The sequence below is a fragment of the Tamandua tetradactyla genome, chromosome 2 (genome assembly GCF_023851605.1).
Source record: "Tamandua tetradactyla isolate mTamTet1 chromosome 2, mTamTet1.pri, whole genome shotgun sequence".
Taxonomy (NCBI): Eukaryota; Metazoa; Chordata; class Mammalia; order Pilosa; family Myrmecophagidae; genus Tamandua; species Tamandua tetradactyla.
In genome coordinates this window covers 47504003-47531339 of record NC_135328.1, presented here as the reverse complement: position 1 = coordinate 47531339, position 27337 = coordinate 47504003, and the positions used below count along the sequence as shown (strand labels likewise).

The 27337-nt window shown below is 36.0% G+C and overlaps 1 protein-coding gene and 1 pseudogene across 6 annotated transcripts in view; one reads left to right on the top strand and one right to left on the bottom strand.

Moving 5' to 3' along the window:
* Positions 1-707: 707 nt before the first annotated feature.
* GAPVD1 (GTPase activating protein and VPS9 domains 1) overlaps positions 708-27337 on the bottom strand; it is a 126978-nt gene continuing 100348 nt past the window's right edge. For 4 of the 6 annotated variants that reach the window (XM_077144887.1, XM_077144843.1, XM_077144836.1 and 1 more), the window contains 13 exons: positions 27256-27333; positions 26762-27132; positions 23728-23815; positions 22695-22775; positions 18696-18818; positions 17139-17268; positions 14347-14456; positions 13887-14046; positions 11964-12151; positions 11132-11345; positions 7646-7718; positions 6018-6215; positions 708-4709 (listed from right to left, as the gene is read on the bottom strand). In XM_077144887.1, the coding sequence (XP_077001002.1) occupies positions 4569-4709; positions 6018-6215; positions 7646-7718; positions 11132-11345; positions 11964-12151; positions 13887-14046; positions 14347-14456; positions 17139-17268; positions 18696-18818; positions 22695-22775; positions 23728-23815; positions 26762-27132; positions 27256-27333 (1955 nt within the window). In that variant the 3' untranslated portion in view covers positions 708-4568. The remainder of the gene's footprint in view (positions 4710-6017; positions 6216-7645; positions 7719-11131; positions 11346-11963; positions 12152-13886; positions 14047-14346; positions 14457-17138; positions 17269-18695; positions 18819-22694; positions 22776-23727; positions 23816-26761; positions 27133-27255; positions 27334-27337) is intronic. The other 2 variants (XM_077144859.1, XM_077144869.1) reach the window with 1 other exon arrangement.
* On the top strand, positions 7791-8917 carry LOC143673535 (geranylgeranyl transferase type-2 subunit beta pseudogene; annotated as a pseudogene).

Genomic DNA, 27337 nt, shown 5'->3' with positions numbered 1-27337 from the left:
AGGAGCTTCTGATTTGGCTTCACTTTTCAGGTCACCACATAAACATTTTATAAGCAGCACCAAATGCAGGTCTAAGGCAAACACTGACATTAACTCAGTATATTTGGGGGTGAAAAGCTGCAGGGCCACTTACTTGGAGAGAGAGCTGGGCAGGTACAAACATAACAGAAGTTGAAGCAACACAGATTAATTCCAAGTTGGCAAGAAAAGTTGAGTCCTATTTTCAGCTTGAGGCAAGTCAGCATTAATTTAAATACTGAACAGGATTAATGGAATCTGAGCCCTAATCGAGTTTTCAAATGTTTCCCTTTAAATGAAGTGCAATCAATATAGGGAAAGCATCTTTCCACCAGAGTGAGAAGTGGGCCTGGCTTTGCAAGCAAGGGCTCCTTGTCCACCAATAGTAACTCCCCTAGACTGAAAACATTAATAAAGCCTTCAGTGAATTCATGATTAGGATGGTGCTTTCACAACTAAGGCTGATGAACAGCTACCAATAGGAACTGTGTTGGAACAATAAATGTTCACCATCTCATTATTAACTGCTGGATCATTCTTGTCCCATCCTGTACCCACTTAAATATCCTAACATGCTCAGATGAGAAAGATGAATGTGAATTAACTGATGAACAGTAATAGTCAAGAAGTCAAAGGAATTTTCAGAAATGCTTCTGAATAAAAATAGATGATGGAAACATAAAACTCAGTGAATTAAACTGCTCTCCCTTTTTAATCAATTTTACAGAATGATGTCATACATTAATAATCACATTAGGAGATAGGATGGGTTTCCTATACATATACAAGATTGTGCAAGCTCATTAACTTAGGTTTATATAAAGATTTTACCAGTTTCAAGAGGAGAGGCAGTACAAAGCTTTTTAATACAGGTGAAAAACTGGAAGAACACAATACACAAGACAGAATATAAACTTACCAGAGATGAATTCTTAAGGCGTGTGGCCCCGGCCCACACTGTCTGATGTTAACCAAGTGGAGAGAACTCTCTCTTAAATTTAACTTTTGCTAACCACAGGCCTGCAGGGCATGACTGGCCTTTGTAATGCACACCATAGCTTAATCACATCGACCTTATTTTAATGTTGCAGCAATTTATATTTTCATTTTTCCCAATGTTTGCAAAAGTAATATAGCTTTGCCTGGTCATCCTACTTCTTGGGTAGCCTACATTCTAAAATATATTAAGAAATTAATCTGGCACAGTTCTCAAGCACTTTGGCAAAACCTCAAATATCTCATTACTGTCAATCCACTTAACTAAAACTTGAGTTTCAAGAAAATTCTTTTTTTTTTCCCCCCAAAATCATGGCAATTACATCAAACTCACTAGACTTAAAAGCAGAACGGAGAGGCTGGAGGAAAAAGAGTAGGATACACAAACTGAAGAAGCTAACTCCATTACATTCTTATGCAATCTGCTAATAATTTTGAGCAAATGTGTTCCTACTTGCCCTCTTCACACTCAATCACATTAAAGAAAGAAATCTTTAAAACCTCACACATTTAAAACACCTAGTTGATCTCTATTTGGCCCAAACTGGAATTCTTATGGCAAGCAACAGGAAAACTGGGCCATGGCTCAGCATGCGCAGCCAACGACAGATTTTATGGCAAGAACAGTCTCTTTACTGTCTGGGCTAGGTTTCTTGTTCTCTTGCTTATGTACCTCAGGAACATGTATATGTAAAGTCCACTTTAAATAAAAGCTTCCAGGACACAGCAGGAAAAACCATGCATCATATCTATTTCCCAATCCCTCATAAAGCTAAAGTTATTTAACTATCTGTATAAAAAGGCCTTCGTAAGCAGGTTTTGAAGAAAATGCAGCAAAAAGCAGTAAATATGCCTGATAATTGACCTAAGGTAGAGAAATAAAACAAAGTTTTTACCAGATTTTTAAAAAATAATTTTACAAATAATGACAACGATAATCTGCATCTCTATTAAACTTCCAGAAGCAGAATGTTAATACAAAATACAAACTGGTTTTTCTTGTCAGAAGAGAAGAGTTGATTATACAAGATCTCAGTGAGTTGAGTAACTATCTCCCCATTTAACGTCCATTATCTTATTTGTATATTCAATGTAATCATCCATGGCTGCCAATGTTTCCCATGGGTGATTTTACGCTAATTCTAAGTACTGGGATATAGTTTAGTAATAAACATTTGAAGAAAGAGCAAAACCAAATTACTCCCTACCTCACACACCAAACACTGCCATGTAACAGTTACTAATTCCTAAATCCCAAAATCAACTCTAACAAATCCTGTCATGTATCAAACCAGTTATGGCTGAAGTAGTCCTTGCTTTTGACAAGGTTTTAGAGGAAACTTGGCTGGCCCGTGAACATTAGGTGAAGACCCAAACACCCATATACAACTCAGAGATTAAATGATGCCACATATCTGTGTTCTACTCTCATCTCTGGCTCATGTACCACAGACCCCTATTTCCCGCCTTCAGTGTATTCTTGGAACCCCAAATCCACCACCTTCTCTTCCACAAAAAGAGCCCTGGAAAATGTTCACACCTTACTTTTTTCCACAGCCATAAAAGATTAGGCAACCATTGTGGAGAGAGAAAAAAAAAATCTCTTGTTGACTTATAAGTTAAATCCAATTATGATTCCAACACCATTATAATGAATTCCAACTATTCAAATTCTTTTGTTGACAACATTTACTGTATCAAATGCTACAGCAAACAGACTATCATCTAAATTGCAGAAATCGTGTCACAGTTTGCCTGTCTTGTAAAGTATTAATGACAAGATCTGACTTCTAATACCTAAACAAGTTTGACAGTTACTGCACATGAAGCACATGACTCTTTAAAGATTTCTTGACCTAACACTGAAAAGGACATTTCGTAGTACTAGTTTAATTTTGATCCTTCCCCAAAAAGCAGAAACCATATCATACACTTCAATGCAATTGATATTTGGTATTTTTAAATAAATGAATGAAAAAAACACATAAAAAATAAATAAAACAAAATAAATGAATGAGAAGGGAGAAGAGGGGGAGCATAAGGAAAATCCAGCTTCTACTGGCATTATAAAACACAAGAGATCTTAGAGAGAGGGAGTAGACAGCTCTGTATTCATCTGCTCAAGGATGTTTGTCACAGTTCCCTTTAAAATGCCTGAAAATGCTGCCAGCAATAAGGAACTCAGAGTATGAGACTGAATTTGTTATAACAGAGAAATTAATCGCTAAATATGTTCAGGAAATATACAGAGTGAAACCAGTCGGTGGTCTATGTACAAGACTTGTGCTTGAAACTTTGGTGTGCCTCCCTGGTCAATTTCTCGGGCACCAAAACCCAGTCCAGATTAATTATTGATATAGAATGCAAACCAAACTACTGAAACATACTTTTTTCAGAAGAAGGAAATAAAGGCACAGTAACCTGCCAAAATATATATATTTTTCATAAGAATAATATGGTTGATTAAAATAGTTTATCACTAGTAAACCTTGTATCACTAGAGCAGACAATAAAAATTAGTTTAAAAGAAAATGACATTCACTGAATTCCTGGTCTGTGCATTCAATGTGAATAATCATCAAAAATATATTAAATTTAAAGGTTTGTAAGGAGCTCTGTTTGGGGGTCTCTAAAGTATATTTAGTATTTCAGATGAGAAGCACTACAATAAAGCATCAGATATCTACTGTTCCTTTTTACATAATGTATAGGGATTAAAAGAGTCTATCTCCTACATACAGGCTCAAAAACTTCCATGGTGAGAAAGGTTTAAGTGATTTAATCAATGATTTTACACTCCCCATCAAAGGCAGCCCTGCACATCGAACTCCATACCTACAAAATTCAATAAATTGTATTATATTTTAATAAATATTTCTGTGTATTTTTTTGTTGCTTTTTGCTTTTAAGCTCAGCTTAAATTTTGTCAAGGAAACCATTTCATAAGAGGGTACGTCACAACCTATCAGTAATACTTCTTGTTTATTAGAATCTGAAGGTGTACATATTATAACAAATATAAATATATACTGTATTTACATTTCCTTCTAAATTTTCGATTTAGGTTGAGTGCATTTATAGATAATGCCACTAATACCACACTATTACAATCCTTGGTGTAACTCATATTTTCCTTTCATAAGATGCATACAAGATTAGACAGCATCCTAAAAGAGGTGTACTGTTCTTTTTAAAAAGGAAAGCAAAGAATGGGTATTTATGAATGGAGATATAGGAATTTTCTAAAAGATTTTTCATTTTGTTTTTTAATATTTCAAAATACCTGGAAAAACTTGGTCCCTTTTTGCAGTACTATTTCTTTACTTGGGGACAAAATAAAACAACAAAAAATGCAACTCAGAAGGGAAAAGAGCCCAAAGAAAGAGAACCTGCTTGTTAGCTCATTAATCTGTTTAGTTAAGATCTGTTTTAAAATGTCTGAGTGCTGTACAATATTATACAAAACAATCTTCAGCTTTCAAAGCAGCTGGGTAATTTTCAGAGATCTGTTAGCTCGATTAACAGTTTGCTGCCTTGGTGGGTCTTGGCCTTGGTCACTTTCGGTCATCGATGGTTTTAATGAATTCCACTGCTGCCGTGAACTGCATCCACCAGTAGGACTCTTCTCCAGACAGGCAACTGGCATAAAAGCTACTGATATACTGAACAGTGGACAACAAACAGGGTGGATTTGCCTATAGAAGTGAAGAGCAAAAAAGATTCAATTATTCAGATGTAAATAAAGCTCTGCCAAAATCATTAAACTTTTCTTCAAATGTCCAAAAATTCTTTTCTAGAAGTAACTTGTAATTCCTAGCCACTATGTTATATTGGAAAGGCAATCCAGGTTCTAATCCTAGTTGAACTATCTGGAGCTTTGTTTACTTGCAAGCCACTTAACCTCACTGGGCTTTAAGGAGGCTGAACTAATCCCAGTGGTCTTCCTCCACAAACCATGATTTCAGAATGCTAGACAAGGAAGTAAGAGCTGTAGGCAGACTGAGTTATATCTGGTTAGTAAGCCTGGTAGAAGCAGCTGAGAAAGGAAAGGATAATATACGCTTTGATCCGAGAGAGAACACAGAATGTCTCCTATTTTTTTTCTATCTTCTTTCACAGGGGAGTTAAGTGGTTAGGAAGACAAACTAAGGTCTTTTCCTTAAAACTAGCTTAAAATCAGCTCTGCAAAGGGGACGTATAGACAAATATGTGCAAGAGAGAAAAGCAGTGGCCAAAAGGAGGAACAATGATGGCTGAAAACAAACTGATTCTCTGGATTAACTCTGAGCCAAGAATTCAGGTTACAGGTATACTGCAAACATAAGAATTATAAGATATATGGCACATATATGTTAGATATTAACTTAAGAACTGATCTGAAAAAATCATTTTTGAGTCTAATGTTTGGTTAATTTAGATATATTAATGAATAGCTGACTTTTGCATAAAGAATTAAGAGTTGGGCTATGCTGACTCAAACATATGACTGACATAGGATTAGTGGCTGTGTGCATCCTAATTGTAGCCACCACCACCCCAAGCCCTAAACTTTTTAAATGATGAAACTTTAATTTTAAAGCCAAAAAAGGACAATAAATATCAATATGCTACAAGCACTATGTAGAATTCAATGTGAAAGAAGATGACAAAAGTACAACCTAAAAAACCTGCCCTCATTCATTTGTTTAATAAACACATACTAAGCCCCAACTATGTGCCAGGCACTGTTTAGGTGCTAAGGATATGCTAGTGAATAACAGATAATGATTCCTGAACTCAAGGAATTTGCATGCTTTTAATCAGGAACTTCAGGCACTGCTTTAAAGGGTGAAAATGTACATCTAGGAATCTAGTTCTCTCATTCTTTCTTTTGAAAACCTAACTTCCGAACAGAGCAAATCTTGACATTAGACACAATCTTTGTGGGAGACTTGAAAAAGCCCTGCACCACCACTCTCCTCAGAATGCTAAATAAATTTCTTTCATCATAATAAAGGGCCCACCTTTATCAACACAAATACCAAGACAGGGACAAAGTCATCTGCTCCTGGGACAGAGTCTTCATTGGCCAGGCTTAGGAGGTTCATAATAGTGGAGCACATTCTCAGGATGCACTGCACCTTGTCTCGAGGGGTTTTGTAAGCACTTATTGTCCTGATTTCTGATTGTGCAGATGGCCATGGTGCCTCTCGGAGATAGACCTAAATAAGACCACAAACAGATTACAGAGATACTCAATCTGACAGCAGCAACCACCCTGAAAGCAGACAGCAACCCCAGCTACCTCCACAGCAGGAGGGAGAAGAGTATGGTTGTTGCCGTTTCCCTTCTTCAGTAAAAACCATGTTGCAGTTTCGTTCCCTCCAACCCAGGCTGGAAAATTTAACTTTTAATTTGCAATTTGCTGCGCATTTTAAAATAAAGCAACCAAGACAGCCACTCAGAAAAGGCATACAATAATACAGAGTCTAGAACTCATAACATTTCTAATAACTATCTTTCTCAAACAGCTAGAATAGAACTTTTCTCTATTTATTAGCTGATTCCAAAAGCACAATCAAGCCATTAAAAGATGACACTTTAAAAATGGATATGTTCCTTGTTGTTGTAGTTCTAAAAATAACAGATTTGAAAAATCAAAGATAACGAGAATATGCTAATTCCTGTTCCATTAATGGAGATTTAAAAAAAAATCTTCACACACATACAGTTCATACATGTGTACAATCAGTGGCTCACAATATCACCACATAATTGTGTATTCATCACCATGATCATTTTTAGAACATTTGCATCACTCCAGAAAAAGAAAGAAAAAAGAAAGAACTCATACATACCATACCCCTTACCCCTCCCTTTAATTGACTACTAGTATTTCCACCTAACTGATTTATTTTACCCCTATTATTTATTTTTTACCCATCTGTCTATAACCTGGATAAAAGGAGCATCAGACACAAAGTCTTCACAATCACACTGTTACACTTTAAAACATAATATCTATTACAATTGTCATCAAGAATCAAGGCTATGGAACACAACTCAACAGTTTCAGGTACTTCCCTCCAGCCACTCCAATACACCAATAATGGAGATTTTAATATAACAATTAGAAAGTTCAAATATCTGAAATTTTCGTGTTTTTTTTGTAAGAGTTGTACGACAGGTAAAAATGTTAATATCAATAACTAAAAGATATCCTTGGGGTCCATTAAGATTCAACTTCTCCTGGAACAGCCTTTTTTATGCTTTTTGGAGTGCCACTGGACCCTTCCTTCAAACAGGAAGTTCCTGCAGAAGCCTGACTATAAGGCATCAATGTTAACACACTGCCCTGGTAGAGCAGGTTTGGGGACCAGAAGTCCTCCGGCACACTGAGCGACTTTAGGAGAAGCTTCTCTGTGCTAGTTCTCCCTCCTTTCTACCACTGGTGTCACTTCCAATGTCAAGGAATTCCAGCTTCAGGAAGCACCTTCGGAAACTTTACGGTTAGAATGGAACACATTCATTGCAAATAATGTTTGATATTTTATTATATTCCATTTCTTAGGAAAATTGGTTATACATATATGTATACTGAGTAGCTTTTAGTTAATAATAGTATCAATCATGCTATATAAACCTGTATTACCTCTGGTATCTGAAGAGCTCTGTGATTTGCAGTTACTACTTTAGACAATCTCTGAATATGCTCATGAAGAACCCTGAAAACTCCCAAAAATACATATATAAGTACACATTTCAAAAAATAAGGTAGTCATAATTGATTTTTTAAAACCATAAAGACATTTTACACATATTTCTAGATTTAGATTACAATTATAGTTGAAGTATTCTTAGTTATAAGTATTTTTTTTTTTTTTGTCAAGAAAGTCATTCTTTTCCTTCTCAGACATGGGCACACTGCAAAAGGATACTGTTAGCCAGCGAGATGCACTCAACACCCTACTAGTGAAGAAACATGCAGGTCACATTGCATCCCACAGCTCGAGATTATGAATACTGTGTGTATGAGTACTTGAGAATGAGTGTCATCTAACTAGTATTCAGCAATGGATCTCATGGGACAATTTCATCATATGAATAGAGAGGAAATACTAACATTTTTTAAATCGTGCCAACATGGGTATGGTGGAATAAGTATTGGACATGATCTTTATCTTTTGTACACTCTTAGTGCTGTTCAGATTCTTAGTCTGTATGACAGTATTAACGTTATTGACATAAATAAAAATGTGGAATATGTTAAAAATTTACAGATAGAAGACTGGTCTTTAGCTGGAGACATCTGAGGAGAAATTGATACAAGATCTTTCTGTAGTGGTAACTCAGGCTCTATTGAGGAAGCTGGATGCCATTAATGTGGAAAAGGCCATTAATTTTGTTTTAAGCTGTATGAACTTTGATGGTAGATTTGGTTGCAGATCAGGTTTTGAATCCCAATGCTGGGCAGATCTATTGTTGCACCAGATACCTGGCTATCACTAGTCAGTTGTATCAAGTAAATTATGATTTACTGGATTAATGGATTTATTTGTAAACAAGTTTTTGTCAGGTGGAATCAATGTAAGGCCAGAGAAGGTACCAAATGTATGCTGTTCATGGTGCGTGTTGGCTTCCCTAAAGATCACTGGAAGGCATCATTGGGTTAATGGGGAAAAACTACATAGCTTCATCTTGGAATGTCAAGAGGAAGAAAGAAGAAGATTTGCAGACAGGCCAGATGATATGACAGATTCTTTCCATACTTTATTTGGAATTGCTGGACTATCACTTTTGTGGGAAGAACAAATTAAACCTGTTAGACCTGTCTTTTGCATACCTGAAGAAGTGGTTCAGAAAGTTGAATGTTCAGCCTGAATTACTGGGTTGGTTTCGTTGGTGCAAACTTTGCTTAATATAATTTTGCCATCTTAACATTCTGGATTTGATGTAGCAGATATTTAAATGACCACTATAAACCAGTTAATTTTTTTTTTTTCGCATAGGCAGGCACAAATCCAGGTCTCCAGCATGGCAGGCAAGAATTCTGCCACTGAGCCACCATCACACTGCCCCGGTTAATACTTTGTATATGAATTTTGTTAAATTTGCTTTAATAAATTAGTAAAATTACACATATTGTAAAATAAAGATCTATCATTAGCTTTACTTTTTCTTCTAAGATACTGTTTTTCTGAGTATAATTTTTTGCTTCCACTTGTATATTTTTGTTCATGTTTTCATAATAAGTGAACTTATATGGCAGTTAACAAATCTTGGGGCAGTTTTGACATCGTCCTTGATTCTTCCCCATGTACCCCCTTCAGATACTCTACAACATAATATAAAATTTTGTGCCCAAAACAATATTAAATGTTAAAAACGGAAAACCCTACATAGTGAATTAAAAGGTACACACACTATACACAAAGAAAAGAAAGTAAGTCTCATATTTAGGATTTGCTTAGAAATGATGAATGAACTGAGTAGATATGGGAGAGTAGGGAAGTGCTTCCTCAGATGAGGAAAGCATCACAAGGTAGAAAGGAGATTAGCCCTTAGCCCAGGAGCAGTTTTCCAGAATGCTGCACTGCTTCTCCACTCTAAAACCTGAAAAAGAGGAGTGGGTAGGAATAATCTACTTCAAGTTTGCTCTTTGCAGTAATAACAGTTTGGATGTCTCCACTCCTTATCCCATGTCTAAAGGCCAAGACTTGCATTTTGGAGAGAAAACAGAGCCATCTAGAGCATAGAAGCACAAAAAAGTTGGACTAAAAGCCTCTGAAACTGAACAAGTGAGGGAAGCAGGCTGGAACCATCCTAATCCATTCACAGGAAAGCAAATCTTCTCATATATATATATAATATCTTAAAATTTCCATTAAAAAAAATCTTATTTAAACCACTAATGACCCACCCTAAGATCCTGTTATCTGATCCCCTCAAGAGTCAGACACAGTGAGCGACTGTTATTGCTGGGGAACCTGGTGGCAACCTCAACATGTTTGGGGCAGAAATAAGGTTGTGAAGTAGTGCTCAAGAAAACACAGATGAGGAAAGACAAAAATGTTAAATCAACCACACTCCTGCTACCCAAAAATAACCACTGTTAACAATCCAGATATTTTATGTATTCAAATATATAACTATTCATCCTCATAAATCTATAATGAGTATACATTAAATGCCAGGCACTGTACCTGACACTGTGATAGAGTGGTAAATAAAAACATTATGTTCCTGCTCTCAAGGAGTGAACAATCTAGTGGAAGAGAGGAACCTTCATCAAATGATCATGTAAATCAGTGGTTCTCAAGAACAGAGGGCAATTTTGCCTTAAAGAAGACACCTGACAATGTCAGAAGACGTTCTGTGTTGTAACAACTTGGGGGATGGGATACTAATGGCATTTAGAATCTAGTATATAGAGGCCAAGGATGTCATTAAACATCCTACAATGCACAGGATGCTCCCCATCTCCAACCCAGGAAAGAATTATCTAGCCCAGAATATCAATAGTGCTGGGTTAAGAACCTGTGATCAAAATAAATATAAAATTGCAATACTGGCAAGCACTATGAAAGAAAGGTACACAGGCCTGAGACAGCTATAACAGGGATTTAACCTAGTCAGAAAGGTTTTCCCAAGGAAGTGATGCTTGAGTCAAGATTTCAATGATAGGAGTTAATTTAAAAATGAAAAAGAGAGGGAGAATTAGTCACATGAAGAAAGAAGAGAACATTTTGGGTAGAGTAAATAGCAGTGCCTTCCAAAAAGGCCATACCAATTTACACTCCTTATGGACTAATTCCCCACATCCCTGAAAACAGTAGACATTATAATTCTTTTTTTTTTTTTGTATGCTGTATGGTGGGGAGGTCACATTTCATCCTTTTTCCATCTGAGTATCCCATTATTGGGTCACCATTTGTTGAATTTTTGTTTGTTTTGGGAAGTGCATGGGTATAATTCTTTTTTATCTTGTGAGTCTGATGGGTTTTATCTTGTGAAACTGATGCATTTCCGTCTAGTACCAGATACTAAGTCTCTGATGTATAGCTTGCCTAAAATATGGGGCTACCTGATGCATCCCTACGTAGTCCAACACAGCCACGACACACAGAAGTTTACTCACTGGTCACGAAGTATGTCCCCATCCTGATTAGGATAGAAAGCAAGCTTGAAGATCCGATTCATCACACTCCGTTCGATGGCCAGCTGAGCGTCCTGAAGCTGCTCTTCACTTGCGTTCTGCCATATGACGTCCTGGGCCATCACACCATAAAGGAACTGTAGAAAATCTTCTACCTGAGCAGTTTTATCATCAGCTGCTGTCAGTTTCTGAAAGTCTCCAATTCAAAATAACAATTTTTAAAAATAAAATAAACTGATAAATAAAAAAAAAACAAAGAGAAATCATTTTAATCACTAGCTACATAGACTCTATATAATGCCAAAGGTGTCTGGGCTTGGTTTGCCTTAGGAGAATATGCAGCCGAGTCATTAAAATCAGGAGAAAGTAAGAAATATGTGAAAGTGTAAGAGCAAGGGATTTGTAATAAGAAAGATTAATTTTGTTTTCTTTCTTTTTTTTCTTGGCATGGGCAGGCTCCAGGAATTGAACCCAGGTCTCCAGCATGGCAGGCAAGAATTCTGCCACTGAGCCACTGTTGCACTGCCCAATTAATTTTGTTTCAAGGAGTAAGATAATTTTTGTAGATCCAAAAATTTACTAATTTTCCCAACTTTTAAATAAATCATAGATATTCTTCCATCCAGGATAAAAATACAATATTAGCTTGATATCAAAGTTTAATTATTAAGAAACCATAAAATAACTCTAGGTATTTAAGGAACTTTCTGAAACATGCAGGTATTCAAAAACCTAACATAACAAAGCAAAACAAAACTCCCAAATCTACCCAATTATATATGTCTGAAGAGATACTTAATCTAAAGATAGTTACCTTGAATGAACTCTCTGATCTTCTTTTCTTTGCTCTCAAGCAGTAACCTCACACAAACAGTGGTAAAATACCGATTGGCCACCTCTTTGTCCCGTAAAACCCTTTGGAGCAGTCTTTCCAGATGAGCCTGTGTGGTTTGTAATCCTTGCCGACAACGAGTTAGATAAGCAATATATGGGGCCCTTTTCCTAAAAGGACGAATATTTTGCAGGACATCAGATGTAATATGGTGCATAGTTTCTTTGGAGTTCAAGAGTTCTAATTTTTCATCAAAAAATTATTTCATAGACTCTAGTTTTACAGGTGGTATGCCCAGCTGCAATCAAAATTCCTGAGACCTAATGATGTTGCCAGCTTAAGACATAGACCCATCTTGCATATCTGTGAAGAGTATCAACTACTGAACTGAACACTTAACTACCTAACCTTGCTGAACGTTACTAATGTAAAATGTCCCTTTGCATACTATTTTATATTGAAACATAGTCTCCACATTGATAGGACCTCATACTTACCAGGGAATTGATTGCTACAGAAAGCAAAAATAACAACAAAATAAAGATTAATATATATCACTTGGTCATCCCCCACCAATTATTTGCTTATAGTTTCAACGTAAGAATCATTAGAGCAATCTCCTATAACTCAACAACAAAAAGACAACCACCTAATTAAAAAATGAGTCAAGGATTTGAACAGACATTTCTCCAAAGAAGATATTCAAATGAACAATAAGTATATCAAAATGTGCTCAACATCCTCAGCCATTAAAGAAATGCGAATTGAAACTATATTGAGATAACACTTCTTACCCACTAGGATGGCTATTATCAAAAAAACTGAAAGCAACAAGTATTGGCAAGGATGGAGAAAAACAGGAACCTTTCTACACTACTGGTGGGAAATGTAAAATGGTGCAGCCACTGTGGAAAACAGTTTGGCAGTTCCTCTGAAAGTTAAACATGGAATTACCATACGACCCAGCCATCCCTTTCCTAGATGAATACCCAAAAGACTCAAAGCAGGGACTTGAACAAGGTAGAAGCAATCCAAGTGTCCACCAACACATGAATAAATAAACAAAACGTGGTGTTTCCATACAATGGAACATTATTCAGCTGTAAAAAGAAATGAAGTGTTGGTACACGCTACAAGATTCAAGGATGAAAGAAAACATCACGCTGAGCAAAATAAGCCAGACACAAAAGGACAAATATTGTTTGATTTTTCTTATGAAATACAATAAGCAAATTCATAGAGATAGAAAGCAGAATAGTGGTCCTCAGGTGCAGGGAGAGGGGATGGGGAATTGTTGCTAAATGAATGAGTTTTGGCTAAGGACAAAGAAAACAGTCTGAAAACAGATAATTGTGAAAGTTAACACACTATTGTCAGTCAAAGAATTGTCCACCGAAAATGATTAAAATAATTTTTGTTATGTACATTTATCACAATTAAATATAAATAAATTTTTTTAAAAATAATCATTAGGGTACCCATCCCCTAAGCCTCAAAGCCATATCACTTCCTAAGGCTCTCAGTTTTTCTCCATAACCAATTGCAAAGGACAGACAGCAGACAAAGGGTAGCAATTTCTAAACGTAGCTAGCTAGCCCTGCTTCTCTGGTCCAGGAAAGTAGGCTTCCTATCATCCCTAAACAAAGGGAAATGATATTCTCGTTATCCTGATCTCACAACAAAGGCATACCTCTTTGCTAAAAATGTTTTCTGTGCCAACCTAAAGTAAACTGCATTTCTTTATTAATAAGACCTGCCTTATTTATGACTACATTTCTAAATTAAATATGTACATGTATTCTTTGGAAATCTACATGCAGGTAAATATAGCCAAGTGCTCTGCTAAGGAGAAAATGCTTGCAACTGAAAACTAGATCTGAAAGCCAAACATGTAGGGTAAATTACCTGTAGTCCTCAGCAATAGATGCCAGAAGTTTCCTACAAGTCCTATTATCAAAGAGGCACACACAACGCATTGTTTCTTGAAGTTGAGCCATTAAGTTCTTATCTTGTAAATTAATTGCTTCAGCTATTTGAACTTTTAAGAAGCATACTATTTCATTATCTAAACAAAACAAAAAAAATTCTGTTATTGTTGAGAATTTCCATGGGTTTACATAGGCTGTATGTAATACCTCAGCATGTAGGATGTCAAACATCCCATGTTTCATTACAACTAAGCTATACTGTCACTTCCAGTTATAGAACACAATAATGAATCACCACGAATCAGAGTCCCTTAAATGATACCAATATAAATGTTTTAGATTAAACCAAATGAAACTGCTATATAGCTTGAAAAGCTGAATATTGGCATACAGTTCAACCTATATAGGAAAATATAAACTGCCATGCAAGAACTTACCTTCTGGGTCTGTGTGGTCTGGTAAACCATTCCTTGTTGAATGAGTTAGCACTGGAAAGGCAACAGAATCCGCAGAGCAAAGAGCAAGCCTTAGTTTCTTTTTTGCATCTCTGAAGAATGAGTAGGAAATATATTAATTTCTTTATTTAGATATGGTTGCATTTTATAAACATTTACTATATAAATTAATATGCTACTTCAGGATTCAAATGTTTCAAATGGCGATAAAAAAAGGTAATTTTGGGCGGTGTGATGGTGGCTCAGTGACAGAATTCTCGCTGGCCATGCCTGAGACCCAGGTTTGATTCCTGGTGACTGCCCATGCAAAAAAAAAGTAATTTTCAATTTATTGGAACCTCATTTAAAGGAACAGCGTTTCTAGTTACTTACAACTTTGTTCCTTAAAAGTGCTCTGGACAAAAAATATTCCAGTATTAGTCAAACAACAAATCTTTTTTGAACTTCTATCATATGTTTTGCTCTATGCTAGGTACAATGAGGAAGTCAGAAAAGCATATTATTACAGAGTTGGAAGGGACCACAGAAGTCATCAGATCCACTACACAACCCAAAATAAGAATCCCTTCTACTATAGCTCTTCAGAAATGCTGATCCTGCCATAAGACAAGTTCACCACCTTACAAAAAGCCCTTTCTATTGCTCTATTGCTTGAAAGTTTTCTGTGTGGAGCCAAAACCTGCTTCCTTTTAACTAACAACTACTGAACTGAACACGATGGTGGTAGAGCACCCTTCAGTAAGGTGTCATTCTGCACAACAATGTAGCTCCTTGTAACGGGAGAAATAATCAAATCTCTCATCTTTTAATGCCTGTGGTCCTTCCTAGTCTTGTTGAGCATGGACCAGAGATTCTTTAGAATATCCAGAACTGCTATCCAAAGAAAGAAGCCAAAAACACCTTAGAGAACAGGGCAAAGTTTACCCCTTCTCTGCAAGATTAACACTTGTCTTCCTTATCTGACTACCATAGAATCTTACCCTATTAGTTTTGTTCCTATAAAACAAATAATTTCAAAATCAAACTGACTGAATATAATATGCACCAACTTTGTAAAGGCTCTTGATATAATGGTTATATAAATTATATAATGGTTTATTTTGCTTGATAAATTTAGCAAAACAAAATAAGTCATGGTTGGAATATAAAAATTCTGTTTACCTGAGCCCTCGATCTTGGGGTCACCCCTATGAAACCTACTCCTGCAAAGGACAGGCTAAGCCTACTTAAAATTAGGCCTAAGAGTCATCCCCAGAGAACCTCTTTTGTTGCTCAGATGTGGCCTCTCTCTCCCTAAGTGGACACAGCAAGTGAACTCACTGTCCTACTCCCCATGTGGAACACGGCTCCCAGGGGTGTAAATCTCCCTGGCAATGTGGGACAGAAATCCTGGGATGAACCAGGATCCAGCATCTAAGGATTGAGAAAACCTTCTCGACCAAAAAGGGGGAAGAGAGAAATGAGACAAAATAAAATGTCCATGGCTGAGAGATTTCAAGCAGAGTTGAGAGGTTATCCTGGAGGTTACTCCTGCACATTATACAGATATACTCTTTTTAGTTTAAGGTGTACTGGAGTGGCTAGAGGGAAGTACCTGAAACTGTTGAGCTGTGTTCTACTAGCCATGTTTCTTGAAGATGACTGTATAATGATACAGCTTTTACACTGTGACTGCGTGATTGTGAAACCTTATGTGTGATGTCCTTTTATCTAGGGTATGGACAGATGAGTAAAAAATATGGATAAAAAATAAATAACAGGGGAAACAAAGGTTAAAATAAATTAAGTAGATTGAAATATTAGTGGTCAATGGCAGGGAGGGGTAAGGAGTACGGTATGTATGAGTTTTTTCTTTTTTATTTCTTTTGCTGGAGTGATACAAATGTTCAAAAAAAATGATCATGGTGAATACACAACTACGTGATGATATCACGAGCCACTGATTGTACATCATGTATGGAATGTTTGTATGTTAAGAGTGTATGTTTGCTAAGCTTTTACAATAAAAATACATCTTTTTAAATTCTCCTCACCACTCCTCCTAATTTTACTACAGAAAAAAATTATAAAGCTTCATAACATTTATAAATGAAATGATACAGTTTGAAGTTTGCTTTAGTAACCTCAGGCGGGTAAATATGAAATAGCATTAGCCATGTATTAATAACTGTTTAATCTGGATAACTGGGTACATTTTTGTACTCTTCTATTGTGTATATGTTGCAAAACTGCTGTAATAAAAAGTTAAAAATAAAAAAGAGAGAGACAGAGAAAACTTCTTAACTCCACAAGAAAGGAGATGCCTTAAAACTGATGCTCCTTGGTTGGAGAAGCAGAGGATCCTATAAATCAAAGGCAAAAATTTCAGGCTCCTAAAGTCATTTTCTATCTCAAGCCCCATTAGAAATAAATTGACCTGCGCAAGACATGAGAAGAAGGACAAACTGAGAAGGCTTCAGTAGGTTTACTGGGGACAGTGCATTATTTAACAACTTCATAGTTGATTCCATCTGCTAACTATCTCAGTCCTTCTTTGACATTTCTCAAATGGGCTGGTAGCTTTAGAAGGCAGGAGCACTGCAACTTGTTTCTTCTAAATTACTTGCCTGACCCCTGTGGGCATATGAGTGTTTTATCCCTAGATTAAGGCCTTTAATATGTGTGGCATCTTATCTGAAATAAAGTTCTCATAGTTAATAGCATTTCATTCTTATCTTTTTATACAAAATGTACTGGTGATAAAAAGTCCAAACCCAAAGTCTTAAATCAAATACCTATAAGAGAAAGCTGAATCCTGAGGATGGGCTGCTTGGCTTGCAGAGTCTGGGAGGTCATCAGCTGAGATGTTTTGCAGGGTTTCATCACGAGGAGAATCATGTGCACTCTCACCATCACCCATAACCTCTAAACAAAACCCACCCACCCCCCAAAAAAAAGATAACCAGGTTAATTTTGGAATATTCTAGAAACAGTAGGTAGTCAGAAAAACTCAACAATAAATTAGCATTATGTCTTATAATAAGAAAGGGAGAGAAGGGGAGGAGGAAGGGAGGAAGAGTGGGAAAGACACAGGCAGAAAGACATGCAAAGAGAGAGAAAGAGACTTCCAGCATTTAAGTACATTTAAACTACTGATGGAACGATAAGATATGAACAGATCAGTTGTCTTAAGTGAATGGTTTTACTTCTGATACCAATCCTAAGCCAAAAAACTGATAGTATGTATTAATTTAATAAGGTTAATATTCTATAATCAGAATCAGTGAATCCATAGAACTAAAAGAACAAAAATAATTTTATATACACCCCTATTTTCTAGCCATGGACTCTTGCCAAATTAGAAAAAAGCCTGCTGTTAATTCCTTGGTTAGCCAATGGCTGAGGCTGACCAAGAGTTCAGGGACCCTGATTTTCCTGACCATAGTTCTTCCCATTACACTCACAAGTAAGCCAGGGTACTGTCTCAAAATGCAGCAAGGACAGATTTGTGGTCTCCATGACTGTTTATACTTAATTGATTCATTTTAATTAAGTTCTTGAGTATAGTAAAGAGATTGTGAATACACAGGAAATATTCTTATTCTTAGGAGATAAGTTCATATGTTTCAGGAATAAAAGAAAAAATAATATACAGAGAAAATGTGGCACAGTGTTAACAATTTAAGTGTAGAGAGTATATAGACCTTTATTATTCTTTCAATAACTTCTCAAAAAAAAAGTAGGACAGAAATTTCCTTTTCTTGCCCCTACTCCAAACTTTCAAGGAATGCACCTCAGAGTCAAATCACGTTACCAGTTTTTTGTAGGTTCTTCCAAAGACACACTGTGCACACAGAAGCATAAATCTATGCAGCATACTATTTCTGCTTTTCTATATTTTTTGTCTCCCTCTTAATGTATCATGGGAACTATACCATATTTTTCTGACAGCTATTATTTATTTCACTGTGAAGAAAACAGAATCCTTAAAAAAATAAGTATCAAGCAACATTGGATAACTTATCCTAAGAGTCTGAGAGTGTATAACCAGATAAAATCACAGTTTGGTAGGCAGTGAAGAAGAACCTCCTTCATTATAGCACACCTCTTTGTGCAAGTTACCCAGACTCATGGGGATGACAATCCTAAGGCATTTGAACATTAGAGGGTACCCAGGCTTAGTTGGGAGAGTGCAGACTGGGACATAAATTTACTTTTTTTGTTATTAAATCTGTAATTTTGAAATAAACGGACTCCCTTAGCTATTTCTTTTTATACAGACTACTTTTAATTTAGATTACCTTTATCACTGATATCCAAATTAGTATTCAATTCTGTATCGTGATTATTACCTGCACTTTCATAGTTTGCCATTGCTCCTTCACTGGGGCTGGTTCGTTTAATGGCATTCCTGTATTTGTCCAGAATATCCTCAGCAACCTGAGCTTGTGCACTTAGTCTAGGGCTGGGATCATCTGCAAGGGAAAGGAAGAAAGCACTAGAATTAGTGAACTTTTGTTTGTATAAACTCTGATGTTAGTATGACACCAATAGCAAAACCCCGAGGGCGGATTAGGAGGTAAAACTTAAAAAAGAGCACATATCTCAAAGTTAATAGGCACCATGCAGCTGCCTTCTCATCCCATTTCTAGGTTTTAGAGCCTTGCAAAAGCAGGAAATTGGGAGGAGTAGCTCCATTTCCTCACCATCACCAGAATTCTACATGACAGTGCCATCAAAGTCCAATGCAGATTGAGTGGATGACAGGTTTTTCTAAAGTGCTTATACCCAAATCATTATTAGCAATTCATGTTAAAAGAATTTTTAATAAAGCATTTTATATGCAGATTTCATTTATTCAGAACACTCCAGGTTGGAAAGAGGAAAAAAACAGGTAAAATATTCAAACTCTGAATTAAGTCCTTATTATTAAAAAAATTCCTTCTTCCATTTTCCTTTCATGAATTTCTCTCTATAGACATTCGAAACCTACAGATAGTCATATTCTAGCTCACTAAATCTCACCATGACAGTGCAGCTGCTGGAATAGAACACTTTATGCATGCAATGGTGTCAAAGGCCCTCCCAGATAATCTAGACATTCTTGGGGAGCGTTAGAACATGTATCTGGGATTCACAGAGAAAAAGCTTATCACAATCACAAATGCAGCACTATTTACTGATAGGACCATTATCCTATCACCAAAATAAGCACATCAGAAAGTTCTCCTGGAGTCTAAAATGGTCACGAATTAAAAGGGTTGTCAAAACAAAGAATTGCTATAAATACATGGGGCAAAATAAAGCTCCACTGTCAAACACAAACTCCTGGAACAGATCTGGGCCAAGGAGGTGACCATAAATGTCCACGTTCTGATGGAATAGAAAAATTCTAAAGACATTTAAAAATCACTAGATGTGTGGGAATGGGCATGTGCATGTGTTATTAACAGTTAACATTTATTGAGCACTCACCACATGCCAGGTACTGTACTAGGCACCTTATACAGACTATCTCAATAATCAATTCAATGATCCTTTAGGGAGCTACTATTATCACCCCCCATTTTATATAAGACAGAGAGAGGTTAAGCAGCATACCTATAAATTCTTCCTTTGTTTACATGAAACAATACTTGGTATTCATGTCTCATTAAAATAGTAAATTATAGAGAGGTAATTTATCTTTCTGATATAATGGTATCTGGATGATTAAGGTACTCCTAATAAAACTTGATCTTTTCAAAATGCAAACTGATAAAACCTGTATTATCACAGAATCTTGTTTTGGAAGGAGCGTTCTTTTTGGCTACTGATTTTGAGGGCTGGTCAGAGCTCTGAAAAAAGGATAGGACAATTTGGCTAAACAAAGTGAATGCCAAAATGTTGCTTATTCACTTTATTTCTATAATACCATTCTTAAAAATGGTTATTTATCTGAGGAAAATAATCAAAACAAGAATAACACTATATATATATATATATATAGTGTGTGTATATAAATACACACACACATACACACATATGTACATATATAGTGTTTTTTTGTTATGTATATATACATACACACAAAACTGTGAGCAGTATGTTCACATTAAAAATTGGAAACAACCTACATTTCCAAATACTAAGAGAATGTTTATGCTGTAGAAGAATCACACATTAGATTTTATAGCCAATAAAAATGATTAAAAAACAACCACACCTAGCAGAAATAGTGAGAGGGTTTACGAAATAACATGGTAAAAGAAGAACTCAAAGTTATATACAAACTCTGATTCAATCATCAAAGAGCCATATACAAATTTGGAAAAAGACTGAAAGAGAACATGAAAAAAACATAGTCATTAAGGTGGTAGGATTATGAATAGACTGTTAAGAAATTTTTTTTAATAACTTAATTTTTTTTGCATGGGCAAGCACTGGGAATTAAACCCAGCTCTCCAGCATGGCAGGCGAGAACTCTGCCACCGTGCCATTGCTCATCCTTCTTTAATAACATTTTAAATTTTATTTAATGTTATCATTATTTAATGATAATTTTAAATGGGTCATTCACTAATTAGCTCCAGGTAGAAATTTCTGCCTCAGCAGAGGGAAAGATACATTCCTTGAATCATACAGGAAGAAAATTAATTAATAAAAAAAAATTACTATACCCTAAGTAGAGCTTCTAGTCACCAAGAACCAAGAAGAATGTACCACCAAAAGGCAGAGTAAAAAAAAGTTTAACTTTTCCAAAGTTATTAATTCAACATTTTAAAAACAAGGAATGTCATTAAAAATATTTTACTTTTAAATTTAGTAGATTGAAATGCTAGTTCAATGAAAGGAAGGGGTAAGGGGTACGGGGTATGTATGAATTTTTTTCTGTTTTCTTTTTATTTCTTTTTCTGAATTGATACAAATGTTCTAAGAAACAATCATGATGATGAATATACAACTATGTGATGATACTGTGAATTACTGATTATATATGCTGAATGGAATGATCATATGGTAAGAATGTTTGTGTTTGTATGTTGGTACATTTAATAAATAAAATTAATTAAATAAAAAAATATTTTACTTTGCAAATTTTGTGTTATTCTAACAACAGTAACATGGTAAGAATATGTAAATACCTTGCAAAAGGACAATGTCTTCCCAACTCTTCCCAATCACACTGTAAGTTCCTGAAGACAAGGTGTCATGGTTATTTGACTTAATACCCCCAAAACTTAGCACAGTACCTGGCATGAGTCAGATGTTCAACACATATCTGCTGACTAACACAGGTTTGACTCCTCTTGGGAAAACATGGCCTGCACACACGCACATCTCCTTGCTATACAATACCATTTATTCCAGGGAACTCACCATATCAAATAAAAATGGGATGTATGCTAGGATATGGGAATACACCTAAATATCAGATATTAGAATAATATGCATTAAAATGGGATTATACCTGTATTGTGTTGCACTATTTAAGCAAGATGTTCCTTAGAAAACTATCCCATTTTTAAATAAAAATCTTCATTTTTAACTTTGTAGGATAATAAAATTTAAAATTGAGATAAGAAAAAAAAAGAGCTAAGACGTGCACTGCCCTCGAGGTGCTCTACAGCCACTGGAAATGATACAGCTATCAAACTCAAGGTTGAGTCATAACACTACTATTTTAAACCCTTTTCTTTAGGGCACTCATTCATAATGTGCCAAAAAAAAGCTGCAGAAATACAAATATTGATTGAGGAAGGAACCCAGTTGTACTTTAGTCAGATAACAATGTTAAAATGGTTTGAGCTGAAAAAAATTGGTAAATCTTATAAAATTTTTATTATAATGGTTGGCATCTATGATATCATTTGAATAATACTTCATTATCAAAAAAGGAAATTAGGTAAAACAGGATTTCTCTATGATACTGAATAATCAAGAAGAAACTACAGATGGAAATAAATTTGGAAGTCTATGATTAACAGAGAAAACTGTTCTATCAATGATCTAAAGATATGGCATGCATAGCACTAAAACTGTCACCACAGACTTTCCTAAAAGGCATGTTGTGTCATCATCCCACTAGATGTCAAGTTGCACAGTAGGCCTAGAAGCTCATGATCAGGGGCCTCAGCATAAACGGAGCTTATGGTATGGATGATGATGATGGCGCTGGCGGTCTGCAGGAAGAGCACACTGAGATTCACTGTGGCCGCCAACAGGAAACCACATGGCTATGAAGAACATACTCCCCACTGAACACACACAACACACTCTTCTAAAAGGCAACGCTTATGACACCCAAGAAAAGTGTTATGAAATATGTGCTCTGGGAATGAAGGAGCCAGGAAGTCCATGGGTCTACAAACCTGTGAGTGCTGAGAATCTGTCAGGCCCCAGATCATCTTTGTCTTTTTCTTGTTTTTCTTTCTTTCTAAATGGTATAGGAGCTGGAAATTAAATAAAGTCAGTAGTGTGACATATAACATACTGCACTACTTGGAAGACAGCAGTCATTTTGGAGTTACTGGTGTGCCAACATTTCTGAGTGAAAGGAAGTTGAAAAGTTTAAAAGCTAAGAAATCCTGGGTGTCAATTAATAGTCATTTTAAAAATGGCATTGAAAGTTCTTAAAGTAGCTTTCAGAATCTGCTTTGGGGTCATCTGCCATAAGGAAGAATGATTTATTGGTAATCCATTGAGACCAAATCAAAATCACTGCCTCTTAACCTTTGTATAAAACAACACATTCAAAACTTGGAACATCATTCTCTCTACCTCATCAAGCAGGCTTGAGGTATGGTGTGAAAGCAGCTCTCCTCAGCGCCACAGTGCTGAGAAGAGACGCTTGGAAGAAGTCCCTAGCTTTATTCCTAAATAAACTTAAATCTCATTATCTGTTGGTATGATGATGCCAGGCTATTTATAAAACAAACAAACAAACAAACAAAAAGGAAACAATTTTACACAATTGCCCTCCAATATATATTATTAACACTTACTTTAAAATCTTAAAGAACATAAACATAAGCTTAAGTTTGTTCCAGGAATGTAAAGGATGAATTTTCAATGTTTAATTACCAACAACATCCCTTTTTCCTGTAATAATTAGTAGCAATATACATGTTAAAAGTCCTATGTTTAAATGCAAATGTATATGATATTTAAACAACTATGACCAGTATGATTTTCATTTATGAAACCACTACCACTTCCTGCAAAGAAAAAAAAAGTCATTTCTAAAGCTCTACCTCAGCATCCGAGTGGAACCATTTTATATATCCTAAAAGGAGCTACAAAGTTTAGATCCAGCAAGTTTCAGAGATATTGGCTTTCTGAAAGATATTTGGGGGCTTTGCTTCTTGTTGCTAATATAGCATTCTAATAATTTTATAACATTACCTTTAGGCATGGCTGAAACAAAACGTTTTCTCCACCAAGGTCTGTTCCTGTCTGATTTTTCATCATCGCTATCTTTGCGTTCATCAGCCTGTAGAAAAAGTTTGAGATTTTTTTTTAAACTTTTTTTTATTAATTAAAAAAAATAAACAAAACATTTAAATATCATTCCACTCTACATATACAATCAGTAATTCTTAATATCATCACATAGTTGCATATTCATCATTTCTTAGTACATTTGCATCGATTTAGAAAAAGAAATAAAAAGACAACAGAAAAAGAAATAAAATGATAATAGAGAAAAAAACCTATATACCATTCCCCTTACCCCTCACTTTCATTTACCACTATTGCCAACTGAATTTAACATTTGTTCCCCCTATTATTTATTTTTATTCCATATGTTCTACTCTTCTGTTGATATAGTAGCTAAAAGGAGCATCGGACATAAGGTTTTCACATTCACAGAGTCTCATTATGAAAGCTATATCATTGTTCAATCATCATCAAGAAACATGGCTACTGGAACACAGCACTACATTTTCAGGCAATTCCCTCCAGCCTCTCCACTACATCTTGAACAACAAGGTGATATCTACTTAATGTGTAAGAATAACCTCCAAGATAACCTCTCGACTCTGTTTGGAATCTCTCAGCCATTGATACTTTGTCTCATTTTATTCTTTCCCCTTTTGGTCGAGAAGGTTCTCTCAATCCCTTGATGTTAATTCTCAGCTCATTCTAGGGTTTTTCTCAGTCCTTTGATGCTGAGTCTCAGCTCATTCCAGGATCTTTGTCCCACATTGCCAGAAAGGTCCACACCCCTGGGAGTCATGTCCCACGCAGAGAGGGGGAGGGTGGTGAGACTGCTCATCATATTGGCTGGAGAGAGAGGCCACATCTGAGCAACAAAAGAGGCTCTCTTGGGGGTGACTCTTAGGCCTAAATTTTAAGTAGACTTGACTTATCCTTTGTGGGGTTAAGTTTCATATGAACAAACCCCAAGCCTGGTTTGGTTGTCCACACTGCTTGTGAGAATATCAAGAATTGAACTTGGGGAAGTTGAATTTCTCCCCTCTCACCATTCCCCAAAGGGGGCTTGCAAATACTTTTCCAGTCACTGATCAAATCATTCTGGGATTCATTGGGGGATCACTCTGGACAAACCAACAAAACCTGAGATTCCAAGTAAAGTTTGAGATTTTATTTGGAGTTGGGCAGCAGGATAAATTCCTCCAAAGAAGGATTTCAGTAAATATGTGAAATACAAAAATCATTCTTGTTTACCTTAAGGTAAAACTGCTCTTACTGCCATGTAGACAACTTCTGGAACTAGGAAGTATACGTGTTAAGCAACAGATTGAGATTCCCTTGACAGCAGGCTCTATCTCAGTATTAGAAAACCCAAACCTTTTAATACCCAGCCAGTAGGCACTCAGTAAATACTCATGGAATGAATACTGATTAAATGCAAATCAAATAAACTTTAAAGTGGTAATAAAGACAGTGACAGTAGTATATTAATAAGAAAACCAAGTATGTACGGAGTGCCAAACAGTGAGTGTAAGGGTATCTATTATCTCACTGAAACCTCACTGTAGCCTCAGGAGATAGTTACTATCATTAAACAATTCTTTACAAGTAAAAAACATGAAGCCAAAAAAGGTTATCTTCCTATTTTCCCCAAAGTTTACATGCCCTGTATCTGATACAAAGGGACTCAAACCTAGATTCTGACCATCCCCAAAGTTCATATTCTTATCACCTATACCTAGTTATTAAGACTGATGGGTCAAAGACTATTATGGACTATTATTTCCTTTACTAGTCTATCACGTAACCCTCAACAAAACTCTTAATTTCCATCTTTCTAATCACAAAACTGGGATTCAAAAACAGTTGAATCCCACAAAACTGGGATTCAAAAGGGATGCCCACTGGCCAAATTTGGACAATTAGGCTTCAACATAAAGGACAGTAAAAAACCCACTAAAACAGAAAACTATGAGATCACAGATATAAATTACTAAGTGGATAAATCAAAATTGTTATGAAGGACAGGATATTTACACAATGTCAAAGTACCTCCCCACAAAATATTTAATACAAAGGGAAAGAACCACTTTATACTGGCAAAACCTGGCAGATACCCCCTTCATCAACTGATCCAAATAAACACCACAGTAATGGGAAAAATTATAATTGTGTGCTACTTGCTAGGATGTGATAGAAAGAAAGCAGGGTAATTTTAGTGATATTCCTACAAAGACAAATAACCTGAATCTAATCATGAAAAAAACATCAAACAAACCAAAACTGATGGACATTCTACAAAATAACTGACCTATAATTTTCAAACATGTCAGGGTCATGAAAGTCAAGAAAAAAACTATTAAACTGTTCTAGACTGAAAGACTGCAAAGATGTGGCAACTAAATGTAACACATGATCAGGATTTCTTTGCTATAAAGAATGTCACTGAGATAACTGGGGAAATATGAATGAAGCATCAGAATTACCTGGCAGTGTGAATTTCAAAATCAGTGATTTTGATGGTTGTACTTTAAGGTCTAAGAGAATGTCCTTACTTGAAGTACACCAAAGTATTCAGAGATGCAGCATAAGGTTGACAATTTAATCGTGAAAGATTCTGATAAATAAAAGTTCCTTGTACTGTACTTCCAACTTTTCTGTAATTTTGTGATTGTTTCAAAATTCAAAATGATTCCTCATTTAATCATCTCAGAGGTATAATGTAAGGTTTAAATGAAATTAGATAAAACAGCGTGGAGAAAAATTAAGTGTCATAAAAATGCAAGATACTATTACTCCAAAACCAAAGTGACAAAGGTTTCTTGTGGGTTAAGATTGTGGACATATTAGACTGACAAATCATCTTTTATCATAACTATCAGCCATCCTTAATCCTAGATGTATATATTCCATTACTTTCAACTATCAAGAGAAACAAGTGGATACAACACTGAAGTCAACCATAGTTAGCAAATTCTTCTACATGGGCTGTGTCCCATACCTCTCCTCTTGAGGAGTCCTTACTCGGGGATGAAGATGATGAGTGAGGTGCAGCCACCAAAGAAGTAGCACCAATGGCTGCAGCTGGAGGGAGTTCTCGCTCTTCGTTTCCTGGACGTCGGTTCCAGCTGGGGTCACTCATGGGTCGCCGGACAGAAGATACTATATCGGAGCTCCTACTGCGAACTAATCTCTCAGGGTAAGAATGCCTTTGCTTAAATGCTTCCATTTCAGCTGGAGTTAAAATATGTGTAGCAAAGTTTGGCAACCTGGCCTCATTTCCTCCCACAGCTCCTTCCAGGATTGGGGGATCAGGTGGTGGATGTGATGGCCTAGCATAATGAACCTTTGGCCTTACCACAGCAGAGGCCCCTGAACACAGAAAAAAAGTTTTAATTAAGACACAACTAATGAAAACAAGGGCATTAATGGAGGGTATTGTTCTATATGCACGTGCCCAACACAAGAGTCAGAAAGTTTATTTCATTAGTGTACCTTCGTGTGAAGACAGTGGATCAAACATGGCAAGCAAGGACTCTGATTGAGAAGGAGGAGAGGTCAGCTGATGTGTGCCTGA